General features: G+C 54.3%; 2 protein-coding genes across 19 annotated transcripts; both read left to right on the forward strand.

Annotated features, from left to right (window-relative positions):
• Positions 1-3: 3 nt before the first annotated feature.
• On the forward strand, positions 4-12327 carry SHC1 (SHC adaptor protein 1). Of its 18 annotated transcripts, none has more exons than XR_008621604.2 (14): positions 4-349; positions 4395-4562; positions 5147-5217; positions 5761-5824; positions 5981-6100; positions 6338-6391; positions 6564-6615; positions 6795-6921; positions 8077-8275; positions 8363-8432; positions 8517-8648; positions 8813-9051; positions 10695-11107; positions 12029-12327. XR_008621604.2 is itself a non-coding variant. In XM_008970280.4 (13 exons), exons 2-13 carry the CDS (start codon positions 4398-4400, stop codon positions 10821-10823), a joined length of 1425 nt encoding a protein of 474 aa, XP_008968528.1. In that variant the 5' UTR covers positions 77-349; positions 4395-4397; the 3' UTR covers positions 10824-12327. The 18 variants fall into 18 exon arrangements, 11 of the variants coding, with proteins under 11 accessions (XP_063460922.1, XP_008968528.1, XP_054957097.1 ...); XR_008621603.2 differs by having other exon boundaries at positions 77-349; positions 8514-8648; XR_008621599.2 differs by having other exon boundaries at positions 104-349; positions 552-4562; positions 8514-8648.
• Positions 12328-12848: 521 nt separating this feature from the next.
• Positions 12849-17572, forward strand: PYGO2 (pygopus family PHD finger 2). Its single transcript, XM_008970282.4, has 3 exons — positions 12849-13151; positions 13599-13648; positions 14755-17572. Exons 1-3 carry the CDS (start codon positions 13049-13051, stop codon positions 15817-15819), a joined length of 1218 nt encoding a protein of 405 aa, XP_008968530.2. The 5' UTR covers positions 12849-13048; the 3' UTR covers positions 15820-17572.
• The last annotated feature ends 500 nt before the right edge of the window (positions 17573-18072 follow it).

Consider the following 18072-nt stretch of genomic DNA (forward strand, 5'->3'; position numbering starts at 1 on the left):
TTTCAAGCCTCCGATTGGCTTAGATTTACTTCTCTTCGGATCCTTATTGGAGGGCAGTTCTTACGCTTCTCAAGAACGAGCGTGGGTCAAAAGTAGGCGTCTTATTGGCCACCACTGCCTTTGTGTGCGATCTCGCGCTGCCATTGGCTAACTCGGGAAAGTGGGAAGCGTGAAGGAGGGACCCTGAGGTAGAGGGTCAGGGGTTAGTGAGGCCGGAAGTGAGTGTAATAAAGTTTCTCCAGGGAGGCAGGGCCCGGGGAGAAAGTTGGAGCGGTAACCTAAGCTGGCAGTGGCGTGATCCGGAACCAAATCGGCCCGCGGTGCGGTGCGGAGACTCCATGAGGCCCTGGTGAGTCTTGACTTTTTTCTCCTTAGGTGACTCACTCTTTCACCCCGGAACCCCTCTCCCGGGACCCCACTTCCGGTCTTCATTTATAAGTCCCGCCCCTGAGACCCCTCTCCCCGGAAGTCCCACCTCCCAACTTCAGGGGGCTCCCCCGAACCCCGACTTGATTTTTATTTTTTGTCTCCGACCCCACCCTGTCGCCCAGTTTTCCTGGAAGTCCCCATCCCCCGACACGTTCCAAGCCCTACTACGAGAAACCCTTCGTTACTCCTTCCATTCTCCGAAACTCCGCCTCCTAGCAACGATCCTCGGCTAACTCCTGTCAAAAGGCCTATCTCCCAAAAGGGCAAAACCCTGCTCTTCAAAGAACGATTCGAATTTGTTGAAGCTCCGCCCCTCCGAAGCCACGCCCCCTCCGTAATCCACGTCTGACTGTCCAGAAAGCCTCCCCGCCCAGAAGTCTGAAGTTCGCGTCCTTAGGGGACCACGCCCCCTTAGGAGCTTTATCTTTGTGGGACCTGGGTCATCAGCTGAAAAGCCTTGTCGTCAATCCCTGAAACTCCACCTGCTTATATTTTCCTGTCCTTTCTCTTTTTTTGGGCCTTGGGATCAGTTTTCCGAGCACTCTCGTGCTCCCCCAGGTGGGAAGTCAAAGTTCCCATCTCTGGCTGTAAGGAGTGAGATTAAAGGCAGCCGTTTTCTGTTTTCCTTTCTATCTTTTTTTTTTTTTAAGACGGAGTTTCGCTCTTATTGTCCAGGCTGGAGTGCAATGGTGCGATCTCGGCTCACTGCAACCTCCGCCTCCTGAGTTCAAGTGATTCTCCTGCCTCAGCCTCCTGAGTAGCTGGGATTTCAGGCGCCCACGACCACGCCCGGCTAATTTTTGTATTTTTAGTAGAGACGGGGTTTCACCATGTTGGCTAGGCTAGCCTCGAACTCCTGACCTCAGGTGCTCCACCCGTATCAGCCTCCTTAAGTGTTAGGATTACAGGCGTTAGCCACCGCGCCCGTCCCCGTTTTCCTCTTTCTTAACCTCCTCCAAGGGTAGAACTATTTGAAAGGGCTGAACTTGGGGTTTGGCACGAGAGGGAGAGAGAGACTTGCCCTCAGACTCCCAGCCTCACTTCCTGGCTTTCCCTTCCCAGGACCAACCCCATCCCAGAAGTAGCTCTAGGCCTTCCTAGACATAAGTGGATAGGACCATGGATTTGTTGGTGTGTGGCATGTGGGTGTGACATGAGCAAAAGTTTTGTACTACCAGAAGAACGGTGGTTTGGAGTGGGGGTAGATAATAGTGCTCTTTTTGTTGTTTGATTTTTTTTTTTTTTTTAAGGGACAGTTCAGTCGCTACTTCTCTGTCTCTTCCCCTCCCCCTAACCAGAGTTCTTGTCTGGGCATTCCTCCTGGCCCCATTTGCCCAGCCTTCCCTGCTGGAAACATTCCTGAGGCTTTCGCCATTTCCTGCCACTTCCCACCCCTGTCCCCTCCTCCCATTTGGGCTGCGAAGCCACACACAGCTTTTCCCCTACACCCAATCACCTGGACTTCCAGTAGGCAATCTCCTTTCTCCCTATGTAAATTTCAAGAGTCATACGTCTTTCTTTTCTTCCGAACGCCCACACCCGTTGGTCCTTCCCTGGCTCTGGATACTGTAGGCTCCCACAGAACATCATCTCTACAGATGAGGGACATCCTAGTGTGTTTGTGTGTTTTGGGGGTGTGAGGCTATGGTGGAATCCTTTCCTCATTCTCTCTATGCCCGAGAGCTGGCTGGAAATGAAGTGATAAAATTCCTTCTCAGGATTGGCTGACAGAGTGACAAAGCTCTTCTGGAATGAGCACTAAGGGGAGATGTAAGAGTTAAGCACAGTATCTAACACACTTCAAGTGTTAATGTTGTTAATCAGGATAATTATCTATCTATATTTTAATCCTCTGAAGTAAATCTAAGGGTAATTCCAAGGTGAGCTGGGGGGAATACGTATTTTTTTTTTTTTTGAGACGGAGTTTTGCTCATCACCTAGGCTGGAGTGCAATGGCTCGATCTCGGCTCACTGCAACCTCCGCCTCCTGGGTTCGAGCGATTCTCCTGCCTCAGCCTCCTGAGCTGGGATTACAGGTGCCCGCCACCACGCCCAGCTAATTTTTGTATTTTTAGTAGAGACGGGGTTTCACCATGTTGACCAGGCTGCTCTCGAACTCCTGACTTCAGGTGATCCACCCGCCTCAGCCTCCCAAAGTGCTGGTATCACAGGTGTGAGCCACCGCGCCCGGTAGGAATACGTATCTTTAACTTGTTTTTTTTTTTTTTGGTCGCTTTCCAGCTTTGCCTGTGGCATTCGCCGGAAGAGCAGTGGCAGGAAGCCGTGGGTGGCAGGAATGGGTTTGGGACTGTTCCCTGTGTCCAGCTTCAACCCATCTTCTCCTGACACCCCTTTCTCCTGTACTTATTTTTCTCCTGTCCTTATTGACGCAGATGTGTCTTCTGATCTCTCTGTCCCTTCCTGGCCTGTAGTTTCTACTTCTCTTGGAGAACTGTTTCTTCTACCTCCTCCAGCCAGGCTCCTCCCCTGGTGTGAAGGATGCTGTGCTCTTTGGTGGGGCTTAGGGCCCTGTAAGAGGAGGGATGTGAATTGGGGTGGTTTGGAGTGGGAGTGGGGATCTGATTGCCTCATTCTCACCCTTGACAGTGTGCTGTGTTAACAAGCCCTGTGGAAAGGGGAGACAGGACAGTGCTTGGCTATGAGCCATCGGTCTTGGTGTGGTAGATGGCATACGTAGAGAACAAGCTGTGACCAGCATGTCCTCTTGTTCCCTTCTTGCCTGGTAGCTTCCTGATGTACCATCCAGGTTGAAGTTTATTCCCCTTTTTTCACCAGCTTTGCTCTTCCTCTTGGCCCTGCTCTGCATCCATTGGGACCACTTACTTCCCATCCCCACTTCGCTAGCTCCAGTCCACAGCTGCTGTAGCAGAGGATGCTAATGGCCCAGGCTTACTGTATGGGGTAGCGGTTGGGGGTGGCCTGGGCTGGGGCCAGCCAGCTTTCGGGCATAGAGAGGGTGGGGGAATTCGAGTGTCCAACCAGGACAGGAAGGGAAATGCTGAGCTCTGAGATCTCCTCCCTTTTCTACCCCCAGCTGCCTCTGTTTCCTCCCTCATTCCCCTGTACTCCTGCCTGGCTTCCTGCCCCCTTTGGCCTGCGTGTGTCCGGTTTTGAGTGACCCAGACCTCCTATCTCCTTCCTTTCCGTCCCACTCTTCCATCCTTCCCTCCCACCCCCACTTTACTTCTCCCCAGATTACTAGTTGTTTGTATAGGGCAGGGGAGAGGGGCTTGGATAGCCCTACCCCCTGCTCCAGTTCGAGGTTGGGGCGGGGTGGGGGCTCAGCCCCTCTGAGCCTGTGAGTCAGCACTGTCCTCACGATTGGTCTCTCCCCTTAGCTCCCCGCCCCTGGGGAGGAGCCAGAAGCGCTGGGTCCAGCCTGTTCTCTTCTCAGCCAGAGAAGAGGCTCCACGTTGGGCGGGGATGGGGCCTGAAACTGTCTGGGTCTGAGCTGGGGAGCGGAAGCCACTTGTCCCTCTCCCTCCCCAGGACTTCTGTGACTCCTGGGCCACAGAGGTCCAACCAGGCTAAGGGCCTGGGGATACCCCCTGCCTGGCCCCCTTGCCCAAACTGGCAGGGGGGCCAGGCTGGGCAGCAGCCCCTCTTTCACCTCAACTATGGATCTCCTGCCCCCCAAGCCCAAGTACAATCCACTCCGGAATGAGTCTCTGTCATCGCTGGAGGAAGGGGCTTCTGGGTCCACCCCCCCGGAGGAGCTGCCTTCCCCATCAGCTTCATCCCTGGGGCCCATCCTGCCTCCTCTGCCTGGGGACGATAGTCCCACTACCCTGTGCTCCTTCTTCCCTCGGATGAGCAACCTGAGGCTGGCCAACCCGGCTGGGGGGCGCCCAGGGTCTAAGGGGGAGCCAGGAAGGGCAGCTGATGATGGGGAGGGGATCGTAGGGGCAGCCATGCCAGACTCAGGCCCCCTACCCCTCCTCCAGGACATGAACAAGCTGAGTGGAGGCGGCGGGCGCAGGACTCGGGTGGAAGGGGGCCAGCTTGGGGGCGAGGAGTGGACCCGCCACGGGAGCTTTGTCAATAAGCCCACGCGGGGCTGGCTGCATCCCAACGACAAAGTCATGGGACCCGGGGTTTCCTACTTGGTTCGGGTGAGTGAACATCCTCCTCTCCATTCCCCCCCAGACCCCCTCCAGTTCTAATGCTCACTCCAGCTTGGCTGGAATCTCTTTTTTCCTGCTGTTCCCCAACAACCCCGTTTCAGTGTCCTATTTCCTAAACCTTTCTCATCCCTTCCCCGATTCTGTAGCCCCTTCCCTTCCAGCTTTGCCTGGGCCCCCTTCCTTCTTTTCACTCCCCCACCCCCACCCTGCCATGCTTAGCACAATGCCCAGCATGGCAGAAGCTCTTAATAAGTGTTGGAATGAGTGACTTCTTGATCCTTTCCTCCATTCTCCTCCCGCTTTCTGGAGTTGTCACTCCATCCCAGCCAATGCCTGTCGGTCCCCTCCAAACTCTCTCCCCAGTGTGTGAGGTCCTTCTAGCCTGCCTTTTCTTTTTCTCCTCATTCCCTGTTGTCTTTCACCTTGGTTGTGGGATGTAGCCACGGGAAGTGGGCAGAACTTCTTCCTCTTTACTTCCCTTAGGGACCATATGGGTAAAGTCCTAGGGCCCTTTGTGAAGGGGCTGGGGTGGGGGAGCCACTGACCTGCTGTCCTCTTCTCCCTCCCCTTAGTACATGGGCTGTGTGGAGGTCCTCCAGTCAATGCGTGCCCTGGACTTCAACACCCGGACTCAGGTCACCAGGTTAGTGGGGAGGGAGTGGATTGTGGGAGTCCTGGGATTAGTGAGGCCATGGGAAACAGAGGAGGGGAGTGGGTCACTTGGGTGCTGCTGCTGGGGGCTGATCTTTGCGTAGTAAAGGGGACTGAGAGAAAGCTGAGGTAGTGATTCCGCCTCTTACTGAAAGGAGGCCCCTTTGGCCCGGATCCTCCTTACCTATCCAGCCTTGGGAGTTGTGGGGAAGGTGGCAGAAGCAGCTGGCAGGTGGAGCTGGAGTAGAAAAGGGGGGTAGATGGAAGGTTGCTGCTGCCTTTGGGAAGGGAATGGGACATTTGGTAGCTGGAAGGGGGTGGGGCTATACCCATTGAGGCCCTAACCCAATCAGCCAGGAAGTGGCCTCTCAGTGTCATCAAATATTAAAGGCCCTTAATTCAATCCACCATGACAAAGAGCCTGGAGTGCCCTGGGAGTCTGGCCTGGCTTTCCCCTCCCCCAGCCCTGTGGCAGCCCCAGTTGAGTGGGAGGCAGGCAGGCAGGCGCTGGGTCTGAGTACCCCTCTTTCCCCAGGGAGGCCATCAGTCTGGTGTGTGAGGCTGTGCCAGGTGCTAAGGGGGCGACAAGGAGGAGAAAGGTACTTGGGGTCCTTGGGGATAGGGATGCTGCTGGGAAATGTGGAGGGGCAGTGGGGAGGCAAGTGTGGGGCATGTGGGGAGAGGGCCAGGAGGCAAAAGTGTGGTTTGACTGTGCTGGGAACCCTCACCTTCTGAGACCCTGGGCCCTACCTTAGCCCTGTAGCCGCCCGCTCAGCTCTATCCTGGGGAGGAGTAACCTGAAATTTGCTGGAATGCCAATCACTCTCACCGTCTCCACCAGCAGCCTCAACCTCATGGCCGCAGACTGCAAACAGGTTGGTGAAGGTGGGCAGACGGACCAGAAACACTGATGGGGGTGCTAAGGGGAGATCTAGTTAGGAGGCCAAAAACTAGGAAGAGGGCTTGAGAGCAGGAGACCAGTAGGGAAGGAGGAAATGAGGATATGGGATAAGGAACCCAGAGAATGAGACTGGGGCACCAGGGTTCTGGGCCCTGAGGCTGCCTGACACATGGCATTCCCTTCCTTCTTCATCCCCTGCCCTAATTCTCAGATCATCGCCAACCACCACATGCAATCTATCTCATTTGCATCCGGCGGGGATCCGGTGAGTTGGGGAACAGAGCAAAGGCGGTGGGAGAAGAGCAAGGGGCTAGGGATTGGGAAGACATTGATTAGAGAAGTGGGGGTGCTAGGATTGTGGGGATATCTGAAAAGGACTGGGTTTTAGGGGTCAGGAGTAAAGTAGAATTGTAAAATTTTTTGACCTTCCTCCCCAGGACACAGCCGAGTATGTCGCCTATGTTGCCAAAGACCCTGTGAATCAGAGAGGTGAGGCATGGTGGGGAGCACTGGGTGGGTCTGGCTGTTTGAGGAGGTGAGCAGGACCTTGGGTCATCTGTACCCACTCTAAGTAGATCTCAGTGGGGGTTCCTGCGGAGGAAGATGGCCCCTGTCTGTGCCTCCTCCCAGTGGGCTCAGCTCACTGACAGCCTCTGCTGTGCCCTCAGCCTGCCACATTCTGGAGTGTCCCGAAGGGCTTGCCCAGGATGTCATCAGCACCATTGGCCAGGCCTTCGAGTTGCGCTTCAAACAATACCTCAGGAACCCACCCAAACTGGTCACCCCTCATGACAGGTGAGCAGGTGGGGAGAGTGTGGAGCAGCTCTTGGATTAGGATTAGGAAAGGAGGGCTGCTCTTCCTACACTTGAGCTGAGAGGTTCAGGGAGGGAATAACCTGTGTGCCTCTGCTTCCCACTTCCTGCTATTCTTCTGTTTCCTGTGGCCCAGGAGGAAAGACTTTTGAGGCCCTGCTTGCCGCAGGACCAGCTTTTCTTGTTTGCTCATGGTGGAGTTGTAGTCCGGGGCCTCCAAGTTACATCTCTCTCTGGCTAGGTGGGATTTTCTACTCCCATCCCTCTTTCTTGCTCATTTCTCTGCTTGGCATTCTGTGTTTTCCTGCCTCTAGAAGCCATCAAGAATTTGGGTTTGGGAGGATATCTCTTTTCCCTGAGATTACAACCTTTCCCACCTCAGGACTTGAGGGATAAGCAGTGGAGCCAGTAGGGATTGAATATTTAGGAGAGGTTAAAATATTCTGGAGCTGGAGTGCCTTCCCCGGCCCCCCACCCCCCTACATGGTGCTTCCCTTCCTTGTTGGGAGATAGCACAGAGATCAAGAGCAAGAGCATTACTTATTTGAGACAGAGTCTTGCTCTGTAGCCCAGGCTGGAGTTCAGTGGTACAATCACAGCTCACTGTAGCCTCCATATCCTGGGCTTGAGTGATCCTCCCACCTTAGCCTCCTGAGTAGCTGGGGCTACAGGTGCATGCCACCACACCTGGCTGAGTAGTAGTATTTTTATTCTGGTAGAGATAAGGTCTCGCTATGTTGTCCTGGCTGGTCTTGAACTCCTAGGCTCAAACAACCCTCCCTCCTTGGCCTCTGAAAGTGTTGGGATTATAGGCGTGAGCCATTGCACCTGGCCAAGGGGATGAGCTTTAAAGTCAAACCTAAATTTAAATCTGAGCTCGGCCGCCTTTTAGTTGTGAGACCTTGGGCAAATCTTTTCACCTCTGACCCTCATTTTCCTCATCTGTAAAACTGGGGAAGGAAACAATACCTACCTTACAGGGTTGCCAGGAGAATGAAATGATTATGTATATAAAACACTCAGCCTCAGGCTTAATCCATAGTAAATACCCAATAGATGGCTGCTGTTCTATTCTGTCCTTCCCTCCTCCTGCCCACCACACATTTACAGCCACAGCTTCACTGTCCTGTTCCTCAGGATGGCTGGCTTTGATGGCTCAGCATGGGATGAGGAGGAGGAAGAGCCACCTGACCATCAGTACTATAATGACTTCCCGGGGAAGGAACCCCCCTTGGGGGGGGTGGTAGACATGAGGCTTCGGGAAGGAGCCGCTCCAGGGGCTGCTCGACCCACTGCACCCAATGCCCAGACCCCCAGCCACTTGGGAGCTACACTGGTAAGTTGCTTGGATGGAGGCGGGCTGGGGCTAGGGTGGGAGTGGTTGGTTAGGGCTTCTGGTCTCACCTTATTTTTATCCCTGCAGCCTGTAGGACAGCCTGTTGGGGGAGATCCAGAAGTCCGCAAACAGATGCCACCTCCACCACCCTGTCCAGGTATGAAGGGAGCCGAGATAGGCAGAGCTGGGGAGTGTTGGAGGCAGGGCTGGGATCACTGTAGAGCCTCCCTTTCCTCAGCAGGCAGAGAGCTTTTTGATGATCCCTCCTATGTCAACGTCCAGAACCTAGACAAGGCCCGGCAAGCAGTGGGTGGTGCTGGGCCCCCCAATCCTGCTGTCAATGGCAGTGTACCCCGGGACCTGTTTGACATGAGTGAGTGCTCGTCTCTCTCCTCTTTGCATCCCCACCTTTCTACTTGGTTCTGGCCCTCCTCCTGCCTATCTGCTCTTTCCTTCCTGACTTCCCTTCCCTGAAGTCTGGGTCTTGGGTGTGTGTTGTGCCTGCTACTTCCCCTCACCCTCCCTCTATACTTCCAGAGCCCTTTGAAGATGCTCTTCGGGTGCCTCCACCTCCCCAGTCGGTGTCCATGGCTGAGCAGCTCCGAGGGGAGCCCTGGTTCCATGGGAAGCTGAGCCGGCGGGAGGCTGAGGCACTGCTGCAGCTCAATGGGGACTTCCTGGTGCGGGAGAGCACGACCACACCTGGCCAGTATGTGCTCACTGGCTTGCAGAGTGGGCAGCCTAAGCATTTGCTACTGGTGGACCCTGAGGGTGTGGTGAGTGTGGCAGAGGTGTGGGTGAGGGGTGGCAAAAAGGAAGGTACAGTACCCTACAGTGTATCCCTGTTCCTTCCCTCATTGCTTTGTAGACATTCCCGCTGGGCAGCTGTCTATGGGCCTCTCTTGCTCTTTAAAGTGTCTGGCATCTTCCTCCAGAGGCTCATCCCTTAGCCTGAACTATGTTCTTTATAGTCCTGGCACAGGGCCAGGCGTGGTGGCTCACACCTGTAATCCCAGCACTTTGGGAGGCCGAGGCAGGTGAATCACCTGAGGTCAGGAGTTCGAGACCAGCCTGACCAATATGGTGAAACCCCATCTCTACTAAAAATACAAAAATTAGCCGGGTGTGGTGGCAGGCACCTGTAGTCCCAGCTACTCAGGAGGCTGAGGCAGGAGAATTGCTTGAATCTGGGATGTAGAGGTTGCAATGAGCTGAGATCACACCACTGCACTCCAGCCTGGGTGACAGAGTGAGACTCTGTCTAAAAAAACAAAACAAAACAAATACAGTCCTGGCCCGTCCTCAAATCCCCAAGCCTTAAGCTTATCAGAGCTAGAAGGCAGTCATCTCATCTGTGCCCCTCTTTTGACAAATAAGGAAACCACCCTGAAGAGGTTGTGATGCCCAATGTCAGATGGTTAGAGGCTAGACACTGCAAGTTTCCTTTTGTAAGAAGATCCAAGGGCTTCTCCAGCTCCCCAGACTCAGGACTCAGACCACTGTGCTTTCTCTTATCTGCACTGCCTCACTGTTCTTCAAAACTTTCCTTGTTTAGCCAGGTGTGGTGGTTCATGCCTGTAATCTCAACATTTTGCGAAGCTGAGGTGGGAGGATTGCTTGAGGCCAGGAGTTCGAGACCAGCCTGGGCAACATAGCGAGACCTTGTCTCTAGAAAAACAAAAAAACAAAAAATTAGTCAGGAATGGTGACACATACCTGTAGTCCTACCTACCCAGGAGGCTGAGGCCTGAGGATCGCTTGAGCCCAGGAGTTCGAGGTTACAGTGAGCCATGATTGCACCACTGTACTCTAGCCTGGGTGACAGAGACCCTGTCTGGAAACAAAAAAACTTTTGTCTGTTTTCTACAGCAATCTCAGCTTCCTTTCTTTTTTTTTGAGATAGGGTTTTGCTTTGTCACCCAGGCTGGGGTGTGGTGGCACACCTGGCTAATTTTTGTTTTTGTTTTTGTTTTTTTTGGTAGAGATGGGGTTTCGCCATGTTGCCCAAGCTGTTCTTGAACTCCCGGGCTCAAGTGATCCGCCTCCCTCAGCTTCCCAGAGTGCTGGGATTATAGGCACGGGCCACCATGCCCAGCCTCCACATCTTTTTTTGCACTGTGTATACTCTTCTGAGACATGCCAACTTCCTCCAGGTCAAGAAAGGGGTATATAGCTCTCAGCTTCACTCTTTCAGGGCTGATGTCGCCTTTGCCTTTTCTCACTTCACTGACCTGTCTATTCCTACAACTGTCTTTTTCTAGAGAAGCCTCAATGATCAGGACTGACAGGCCACACTCTCCCCCACCACTTTTTTCTCCTCCTTCAAGCCTCTTGTCTGTTTCACCCTCTTCCACCTTGGAGGCTGAGGTCTTATTTGACTCTTCACCTGAATTGACCTTCTTCCTTCCCACCCTCCCAGGTTCGGACTAAGGATCACCGCTTTGAAAGTGTCAGTCACCTTATCAGCTACCACATGGACAATCACTTGCCCATCATCTCTGCGGGCAGCGAACTGTGTCTACAGCAACCTGTGGAGCGGAAACTGTGATCTGCCCTAGCGCTCTCTTCCAGAAGATGCCCTCCAATCCTTTCCACCCTATTCCCTGACTCTCGGGACCTCGTTTGGGAGTGTTCTGTGGGCTTGGCCTTGTGTCAGAGCTGGGAGTAGCATGGACTCTGGGTTTCATATCCAGCTGAGTGAGAGGGTTTGAGTCAGAAGCCTGGGTGAGAATCCTGCCTCTCCCCAAACATTAATCACCAAAGTATTAATGTACAGAGTGGCCCCTCACCTGGGCCTTTCCTGTGCCAACCTGATGCCCCTTCCCCAAGAAGGTGAGTGCTTGTCATGGAAAATGTCCTGTGGTGACAGGCCCAGTGGAACAGTCACCCTTCTGGGCAAGGGGGAACAAATCACACCTCTGGGCTTCAGGGTATCCCAGACCCCTCTCAACACTCCCCCCCATGTTTAAACTTTGTGCCTTTGACCATCTCTTAGGTCTAATGATATTTTATGCAAACAGTTCTTGGACCCCTGAATTCAATGACAGGGATGCCAACACCTTCTTGGCTTCTGGGACCTGTGTTCTTGCTGAGCACCCTCTCCGGTTTGGGTTGGGATAACAGAGGCAGGAGTGGCAGCTGTCCCCTCTCCCTGGGGATATGCAACCCTTAGAGATTGCCCCAGAGCCCCCCTCCCGGCCAGGGGGGAGATGGACCCCTCTCTTGCTCAGTGCCTCCTGGCCGGGGCCCCTCACCCCAAGGGGTCTGTGTATAAATTTCATAAGGCCTGCCCTCCCATGTTGCATGCCTATGTACTCTATGCCAAAGTGCAGCCCTTCCTCCTGAAGCCTCTGCCCTGCCTCCCTTTCTGGGAGGGCGGGGTGGGGGTGACTGAATTTGGGCCTCTTGTACAGTTAACTCTCCCAGGTGGATTTTGTGGAGGTGAGAAAAGGGGCATTGAGACTATAAAGCAGTAGACAATCCCCAGATACCATCTGTAGAGTTGGAACTGCATTCTTTTAAAGTTTTATATGCATATATTTTAGGGCTGTAGACTTACTTTCCTATTTTGTTTTCCATTGCTTATTCTTGAGCACAAAATGATAATCAATTATTACATTTATACATCACCTTTTTGACTTTTCCAAGCCCTTTTACAGCTCTTGGCATTTTCCTCGCCTAGGCCTGTGAGGTAACTGGGATCGCACCTTTTATACCAGAGACCTGAGGCAGATGAAATTTATTTCCATCTAGGACTAGAAAAACTTGGGTCTCTTACCGCGAGACTGAGAGGCAGAAGTCAGCCCGAATGCCTGTCAGTTTCATGGAGGGGAAACGCAAAACCTGCAGTTCCTGAGTACCTTCTACAGGCCCGGCCCAGCCTAGGCCCGGGGTGGCCACACCACAGCAAGCCGGCCCCCATCTTTTGGCCTTGTGGATAAGGGAGAGTTGACCGTTTTCATCCTGGCCTCCTTTTGCTGTTGTTTGGATGTTTCCACGGGTCTCACTTATACCAAAGGGAAAACTCTTCATTAAAGTCCGTATTTCTTCTACCTCTGCCTCTTAACCCTTCTGGGAAGCCTATTGTGTACGCCGCGGGCCCTCAGCGGCAGACGGGGAGGCGGGAGGTCGCGGCCGCCGAGGGAAGCTGGGGGTCTGCAGAGTTTGGGTGCGGCAGAGTGGGGCGTTTCGCGCCACCGTCCCCATGGGGATGTCGTGTCCGCAGAGGGGGCTGGCTCCGGGTGGGTCGAGGCGGGAGCCGGGCCTGCCCGGCGCCCCAGCGCCGGCCCCCGGGCTACCTGGGCCTCCCGGGTGCGCCCTCGGCTCGCGCGCGCCCCTCCGCGGCGGCTCCACCGCCCGGGATGGTACGGTCCGGCAGCCGGGCCGCGCGCTGCCGCCCCTCGGTGAGCTGGTGTGGGCCGCCGCTAGCGGAGACGGCCCTTTCCACTCGCGTGGTGCCGTGGTAAGCCTCGTCCCTCGCCCGCCGCCTGTTTTCAGGCGTAGCGTCTCGTCCGGTCCTTGCTCCCCCTCCCCGCAGCGCTCAGTGGTGGTGGCCGCGACGAGTTCCGGTTCCGGTTGCTGCCGCCGCTGGCGGGCGGCGAGTCTGGAGAGAGCGCGCGGTTCGCGCCGCAGCTCGGCGCTTCCCTGTCGTCGCACTTTGTGGTTGCTGCAGCTCGGGGGCCTGGGCTGCCCCTGACTCCCCTTCTGGGCGATGGTGCAGCCCGAGGGCGCCTCCATCCCCCGCCGCTGCCGCTAACCCGGGTCCCCCACTCCATGGCCGCCTCGGCGCCGCCCCCACCGGACAAGCTGGAGGGAGGTGGCGGCCCCGCACCGCCCCCTGCGCCGCCCAGCACCGGGAGGAAGCAGGGCAAGGCCGGTGAGCGCGCTGCGAGGGGCGGGGGCTGAAGAGGCCCAGGACTTGGGAACCTCAGAGGGGAGGGATGGTGGGCGGGGGGTGTTTCACAGTCTGAAGGCTTGAAGGGAGGCTCAGGTGAAAAGGATGGGTGGGTGTAATCCTCCAGGGGTTGGGGGCAGGTGTCACACATTGAGGACTCTAGGGTTTGGAGCCACATGGAATTCAGTACTCACTTGGAGCTTGAGGATATCGAAAGATGGGATATCTCTCATTTAAAGGAAGACGTAGCTGAGAGTATGATCATCTTCACAATCTATTTTTCATATTGCACCCCTTGTTAGCATTTGTTGAATAAATAAGCAAGTATGTATTGACGTTAAAGGAGTTCCTCAGAGCATGGCTGAGAGAAAAGAGGTTGGGGAAACCTCAGGGAAACTTGTCTGCGTCTTCCTTTTGCCGCTCTTCCAGGTCTGCAAATGAAGAGTCCAGAAAAGAAGCGAAGGAAGTCAAATACTCAGGTGAATGGTGGTTGGTGGTGGGTTTGGTTCCCAGCAGCCCCTTGGCGGCACACTGTCTACTCTGCCATTCCAGTATCTGTTTGTATCTTGTATCAGCTGCAGGGAGGAGAGAGAAAACTGTCTTTCTTGCTTTGTTTCTTGTTCTTTCGCTGAACCTTATAACAAGTTTAGGGGAAAGTATCCTCTCCTAAGAGATGATTCGACCAAAGTTCTTACCACGCAGGGTTCCAGTCTCCTCCATGTTTCCTGTCCTGGTTTCCTCCTGATGATAACGTAACACCTACCACTTACTGATCCTTTTTTTAGTGCCAGGGATTGTGCTAACATGCTTTAATAGTTTGGGGAGATAGGCATTATCCCTATTTTACAGATGAGAAATCTGGGGGTTAAAAATGTTAAATACATGCTCCACAGTCTTGAGGTTGTTTTTCAGCGTCAGAGCTGGGATTCCATCCTAGTTCTGCCTGTTTTTAAAACATAGTTACTGCACTATGCTGGTTCCACTCTCCACCCTCTTTTTCTTGTCTTGTCTTTTCTTTTTTTTTTTTTGTAGTAACAGAGACTTGCTGTGTTACTACTCAAACTCATGGGCTCAAGGGATCCTCCTGCCTCGGCTTCCCAAAATGTTAGCATTACAGATGTGAGCCACTGTGCCTGGCCCGTGGTCCATATTTTTTTTTTTTTTTTTGAGACGGAGTCTTGCTCTGTTGCCCAGGCTGGAGTGCAGTGGTATGGTCTTGGCTCACTGCAAGCTCCGCCTCCTGGGTTCACGCCATTCTCCTGCTTCAGCCTCCCTAGTAGCTGGGACTACAGGCGCCCACCACCACGCCCGGCTAATTTTTTTGTATTTTTAGTAGACACGGGGTTTCACCGTGTTAGCCAGGATGATCTCGATCTCCTGACCTCGTGATCTGCCCGCCTTGGCCTCCCAAAGTGCTGGGATTACAGGCGTGAGCCACCGCACCTGGCCTGTGGTCCATATTGATTTTAGACCTGAGCTGCCCACAGTATCAGCCTCCAAAATATGTATTGTGTTGGTAGTGCTCTCTTGGTTTAGCTCTGTGTTTCCCTCCATGACCCTCTTTCCCTCAACTGTTTCTCACTAGGGCCCTGCATACTCACATCTGACGGAGTTTGCACCACCCCCAACTCCCATGGTGGATCACCTGGTTGCATCCAACCCTTTTGAAGATGACTTCGGAGCCCCCAAAGTGGGGGTTGCAGCCCCTCCATTCCTTGGCAGTCCTGTGCCCTTCGGAGGCTTCCGCGTGCAGGGGGGCATGGCGGGCCAGGTACCCCCAGGCTACAGCACTGGAGGTGGAGGGGGCCCCCAGCCACTTCGTCGACAGCCACCCCCCTTCCCTCCCAATCCTATGGGCCCTGCTTTCAACATGCCCCCCCAGGGTCCTGGCTACCCACCCCCAGGCAACATGAACTTTCCCAGCCAACCCTTCAACCAGCCTCTGGGTCAAAACTTTAGTCCTCCCAGTGGGCAGATGATGCCGGGCCCAGTGGGGGGATTTGGTCCCATGATCTCACCCACCATGGGACAGCCTCCCAGAGCAGAGCTGGGCCCACCTTCTCTGTCCCAACGATTTGCTCAGCCAGGGGCTCCTTTTGGCCCTTCTCTCCAGAGACCTGGTCAGGGGCTCCCCAGCCTGCCGCCTAACACAAGTCCCTTTCCTGGTCCGGACCCTGGCTTTCCTGGCCCTGGTGGTGAGGATGGGGGGAAGCCCTTGAATCCACCTGCTCCTACTGCTTTTCCCCAGGAGCCCCACTCAGGCTCCCCGGCTGCTGCTGTTAATGGGAACCAGCCCAGTTTCCCCCCGAACAGCAGTGGGCGGGGTGGGGGCACTCCAGATGCCAACAGCTTGGCACCCCCTGGCAAGGCAGGTGGGGGCTCCGGGCCCCAGCCTCCCCCAGGCTTGGTGTACCCATGTGGTGCCTGTCGGAGTGAGGTGAACGATGACCAGGATGCCATTCTGTGTGAGGCCTCCTGCCAGAAATGGTTCCACCGTGAGTGCACAGGCATGACTGAGAGCGCCTATGGGCTGCTGACCACTGAAGCTTCTGCCGTCTGGGCCTGCGATCTCTGCCTCAAGACCAAGGAGATCCAGTCTGTCTACATCCGTGAGGGCATGGGGCAGCTGGTGGCTGCTAACGATGGGTGACGCTGGTGAAGTGGCCCAGGGAAGTGCACATGTCTCTCCCTGCTCTTCCAGGGTGATTTTTTTGATGTTTGGCTCTTGGTCCTTGTTTCCACTGGCTTTCCATCCCCATGGGGCAGAAACAGTGGCTCCTGGGAGCAGAAAAGGAATTGAGGTGGGCAGGCAGAAGAGCCTGGATTGCTCACTTTTTTGGGAAACTTACATGTTGAGATCTACAGAGATCCAGGAAACCAAAGCCCTGCTGAGCAGAGCCATTTTGTGGCTATTTCTGGAGGCCCAGGAGTGTGGCTGCAAGAGAAAAGGGGCTGGAGGAAGATCCGGAGGGCAGGGGTGTTCCCTCTGCTGATGATGGATGCCCCTAACACCTGTGCCTAACACCCCTACCGAACCCCACAGCTCCAGCCTTAGTTTTTGGAGTCAAGTGTTAAAGGTTTCTGGCCAGAGGAATTGGGGTCTTGCCATCCCTGCAATAGCCCTTTTATGGGCTCTGGGAGACAGCTTTAGGGAATAAATGGGGATTTTCCCCTTTTTCTACCCACTCCTTTGCTTCCTCCAAGACTTACCCAACTCCTTCCCCCTCAGAGAACCAAATAGCCTGAGGAAGCAGGAGAGTTCCTGGTTATGGCAGTTTCTTGGTGATTTGGGGCTTCAAGACAGTAGGTGAGAAATGCTGTCAGGATGTATCTTCTTCATACCAAAGTCACTGGTCCTTTCTCAGCCTCTCTCGTGCTTTTCTCCTAATGACCATATTTTTGCCAAAAATTGGGATATGTTATCTGACAGACCAGAATATTTGAAGTTTGGGCTGTCCTGAAAGTCTGGACTTTGGTGGTACCCTCCTCCCCCAGCCCATCTGTTGCACATTATACTCCGTGTGTTCTTCAACTTTCGGCGCCCTTATTCCCCTGCCTTCCTGGCTTGATTGAAGGAAAGCTTGAAAAGGCGCAGAGCCCTATACCTCATTTCCTCCATGATAAAAGGATCCAAGTGAGGCCCTGTCACAACCTGTGGGTAGGGGATGCGGCGGGATCCTCATTGCCATGGTACTCAAAGGTAGAAGAGCCTGGAGTTTGTTGCTTCTCTTTGCTATTCTTTCATATCCTTTTGGGCCTGGTGATTAATTAGCAATTCTCATTCCTCTCAGTCAAAGGCCTGCACTGGGCTTTATTTGTCTTTTTTTATTTTTTAAGCACTGCCTGCCAGAGATGGGCCTGGGGCCTGATGAGGACCTTAGCGCTGCTCGTTCTCCTTTTCTGTTCATGCACACATTCCTCCGTGGGGTGGGGAAGGCAGGCATGGGGTGTGGCCCTCGGAGAAGTTAGGGGTCCCCCAGCTCAAGATACAGTGGCAAAGACCTAGTGGTCTCCTACCCCCACTTCTCTCAGTTCCTGGCATGAGGAGAGAAGACCCTGCTCTGGTGGAGCTGACAACCTTTGAGGCTGGGAGGAGAGCAGCCTCTGGGCATCGTTCCCAGTGTCCCCCACACTAAAACGGCGTAGATGGCAACCCCCCACCCCCACCCCGCTGCTCAACTCTTGTGTTTGTTGTTCTGTTTGCCCCATTTATCTGTTGCTGTTTTTGTGTTGTCTTCCCCTGCTCCACATTTTGTAAAATGGCCCCTGGGGGAGTGTCTTTGCTGGATCTGCTCCCTCTCACTCTCTCACTCCACTACTTTTTGGAACAAAGTGATGGCAGAATGCGGTGGTGGTGGGGGTCTTTTGTACTGTTGGATTAATAAAATGACTTTAAAATCCCAGACAAGGACTCCTTGCTGTTGCTGTGTGAAAAGGCTGGAATGAGCCGCTGCCACTGCTGGGTAGGGTGCTTAGGGGTTGAGGATATGTATACTCCCCAGGGTCCCTGGGAGTGGGAATGGCAGATTTGGCACCTGAGCTGACCCTGGTATAAGCTGCTGAGCCAAGGGAGGCCTGTGTTTCCCCGCCCATCCCCCTGTGTTTCCACTGTGAGAAACTGAGTTTCCTTTTTGAGCATATTCCTGGGCCAGGCCTGGAGCCAGGCGGATTTGGCACCAAAGCCTCTGGAAGACAAGTGCTTGAGCTCTTCTGGGTTTAGCACCCCACCCACCTCCCAGTTGTTTGGGTTAGGGAGCAAGTGTCGCTCTAAGGGTGAGGGGAGGGGCTGCTTCTGTTCTAGCAAATTTCATTTTGGGATGTTTTTCAGATCGTTCCCGTCCCCCAACCGTTTTTTAAAGTAGCAACGGCATCTTTTAAGCAGTCTGTTTTGGAGCAGATTGGG

This window comes from Pan paniscus, chromosome 1, assembly GCF_029289425.2.
Source record: "Pan paniscus chromosome 1, NHGRI_mPanPan1-v2.0_pri, whole genome shotgun sequence".
Classification (NCBI taxonomy): Eukaryota; Metazoa; Chordata; class Mammalia; order Primates; family Hominidae; genus Pan; species Pan paniscus.

What these genes read in the sequence shown, in the direction of transcription:
- PYGO2 (XM_008970282.4), top strand. Translation starts at nt 13,049, where the DNA reads ATGGCCGCCTCGGCGCCGCCCCCACCGGACAAGCTGGAGGGAGGTGGC. An exon ending in GAGGAAGCAGGGCAAGGCCG is followed by an intron (nt 13,152 to 13,598) that starts GTGAGCGCGCTG and finishes CCGCTCTTCCAG; the next exon opens with GTCTGCAAATGAAGAGTCCA. An exon ending in GAAGGAAGTCAAATACTCAG is followed by an intron (nt 13,649 to 14,754) that starts GTGAATGGTGGT and finishes GTTTCTCACTAG; the next exon opens with GGCCCTGCATACTCACATCT.
- SHC1 (XM_063604837.1), top strand. Translation starts at nt 4,068, where the DNA reads ATGGATCTCCTGCCCCCCAAGCCCAAGTACAATCCACTCCGGAATGAG. An exon ending in ACCCGGACTCAGGTCACCAG is followed by an intron (nt 5,218 to 5,760) that starts GTTAGTGGGGAG and finishes CTCTTTCCCCAG; the next exon opens with GGAGGCCATCAGTCTGGTGT. An exon ending in TTGCATCCGGCGGGGATCCG is followed by an intron (nt 6,392 to 6,563) that starts GTGAGTTGGGGA and finishes CTTCCTCCCCAG; the next exon opens with GACACAGCCGAGTATGTCGC.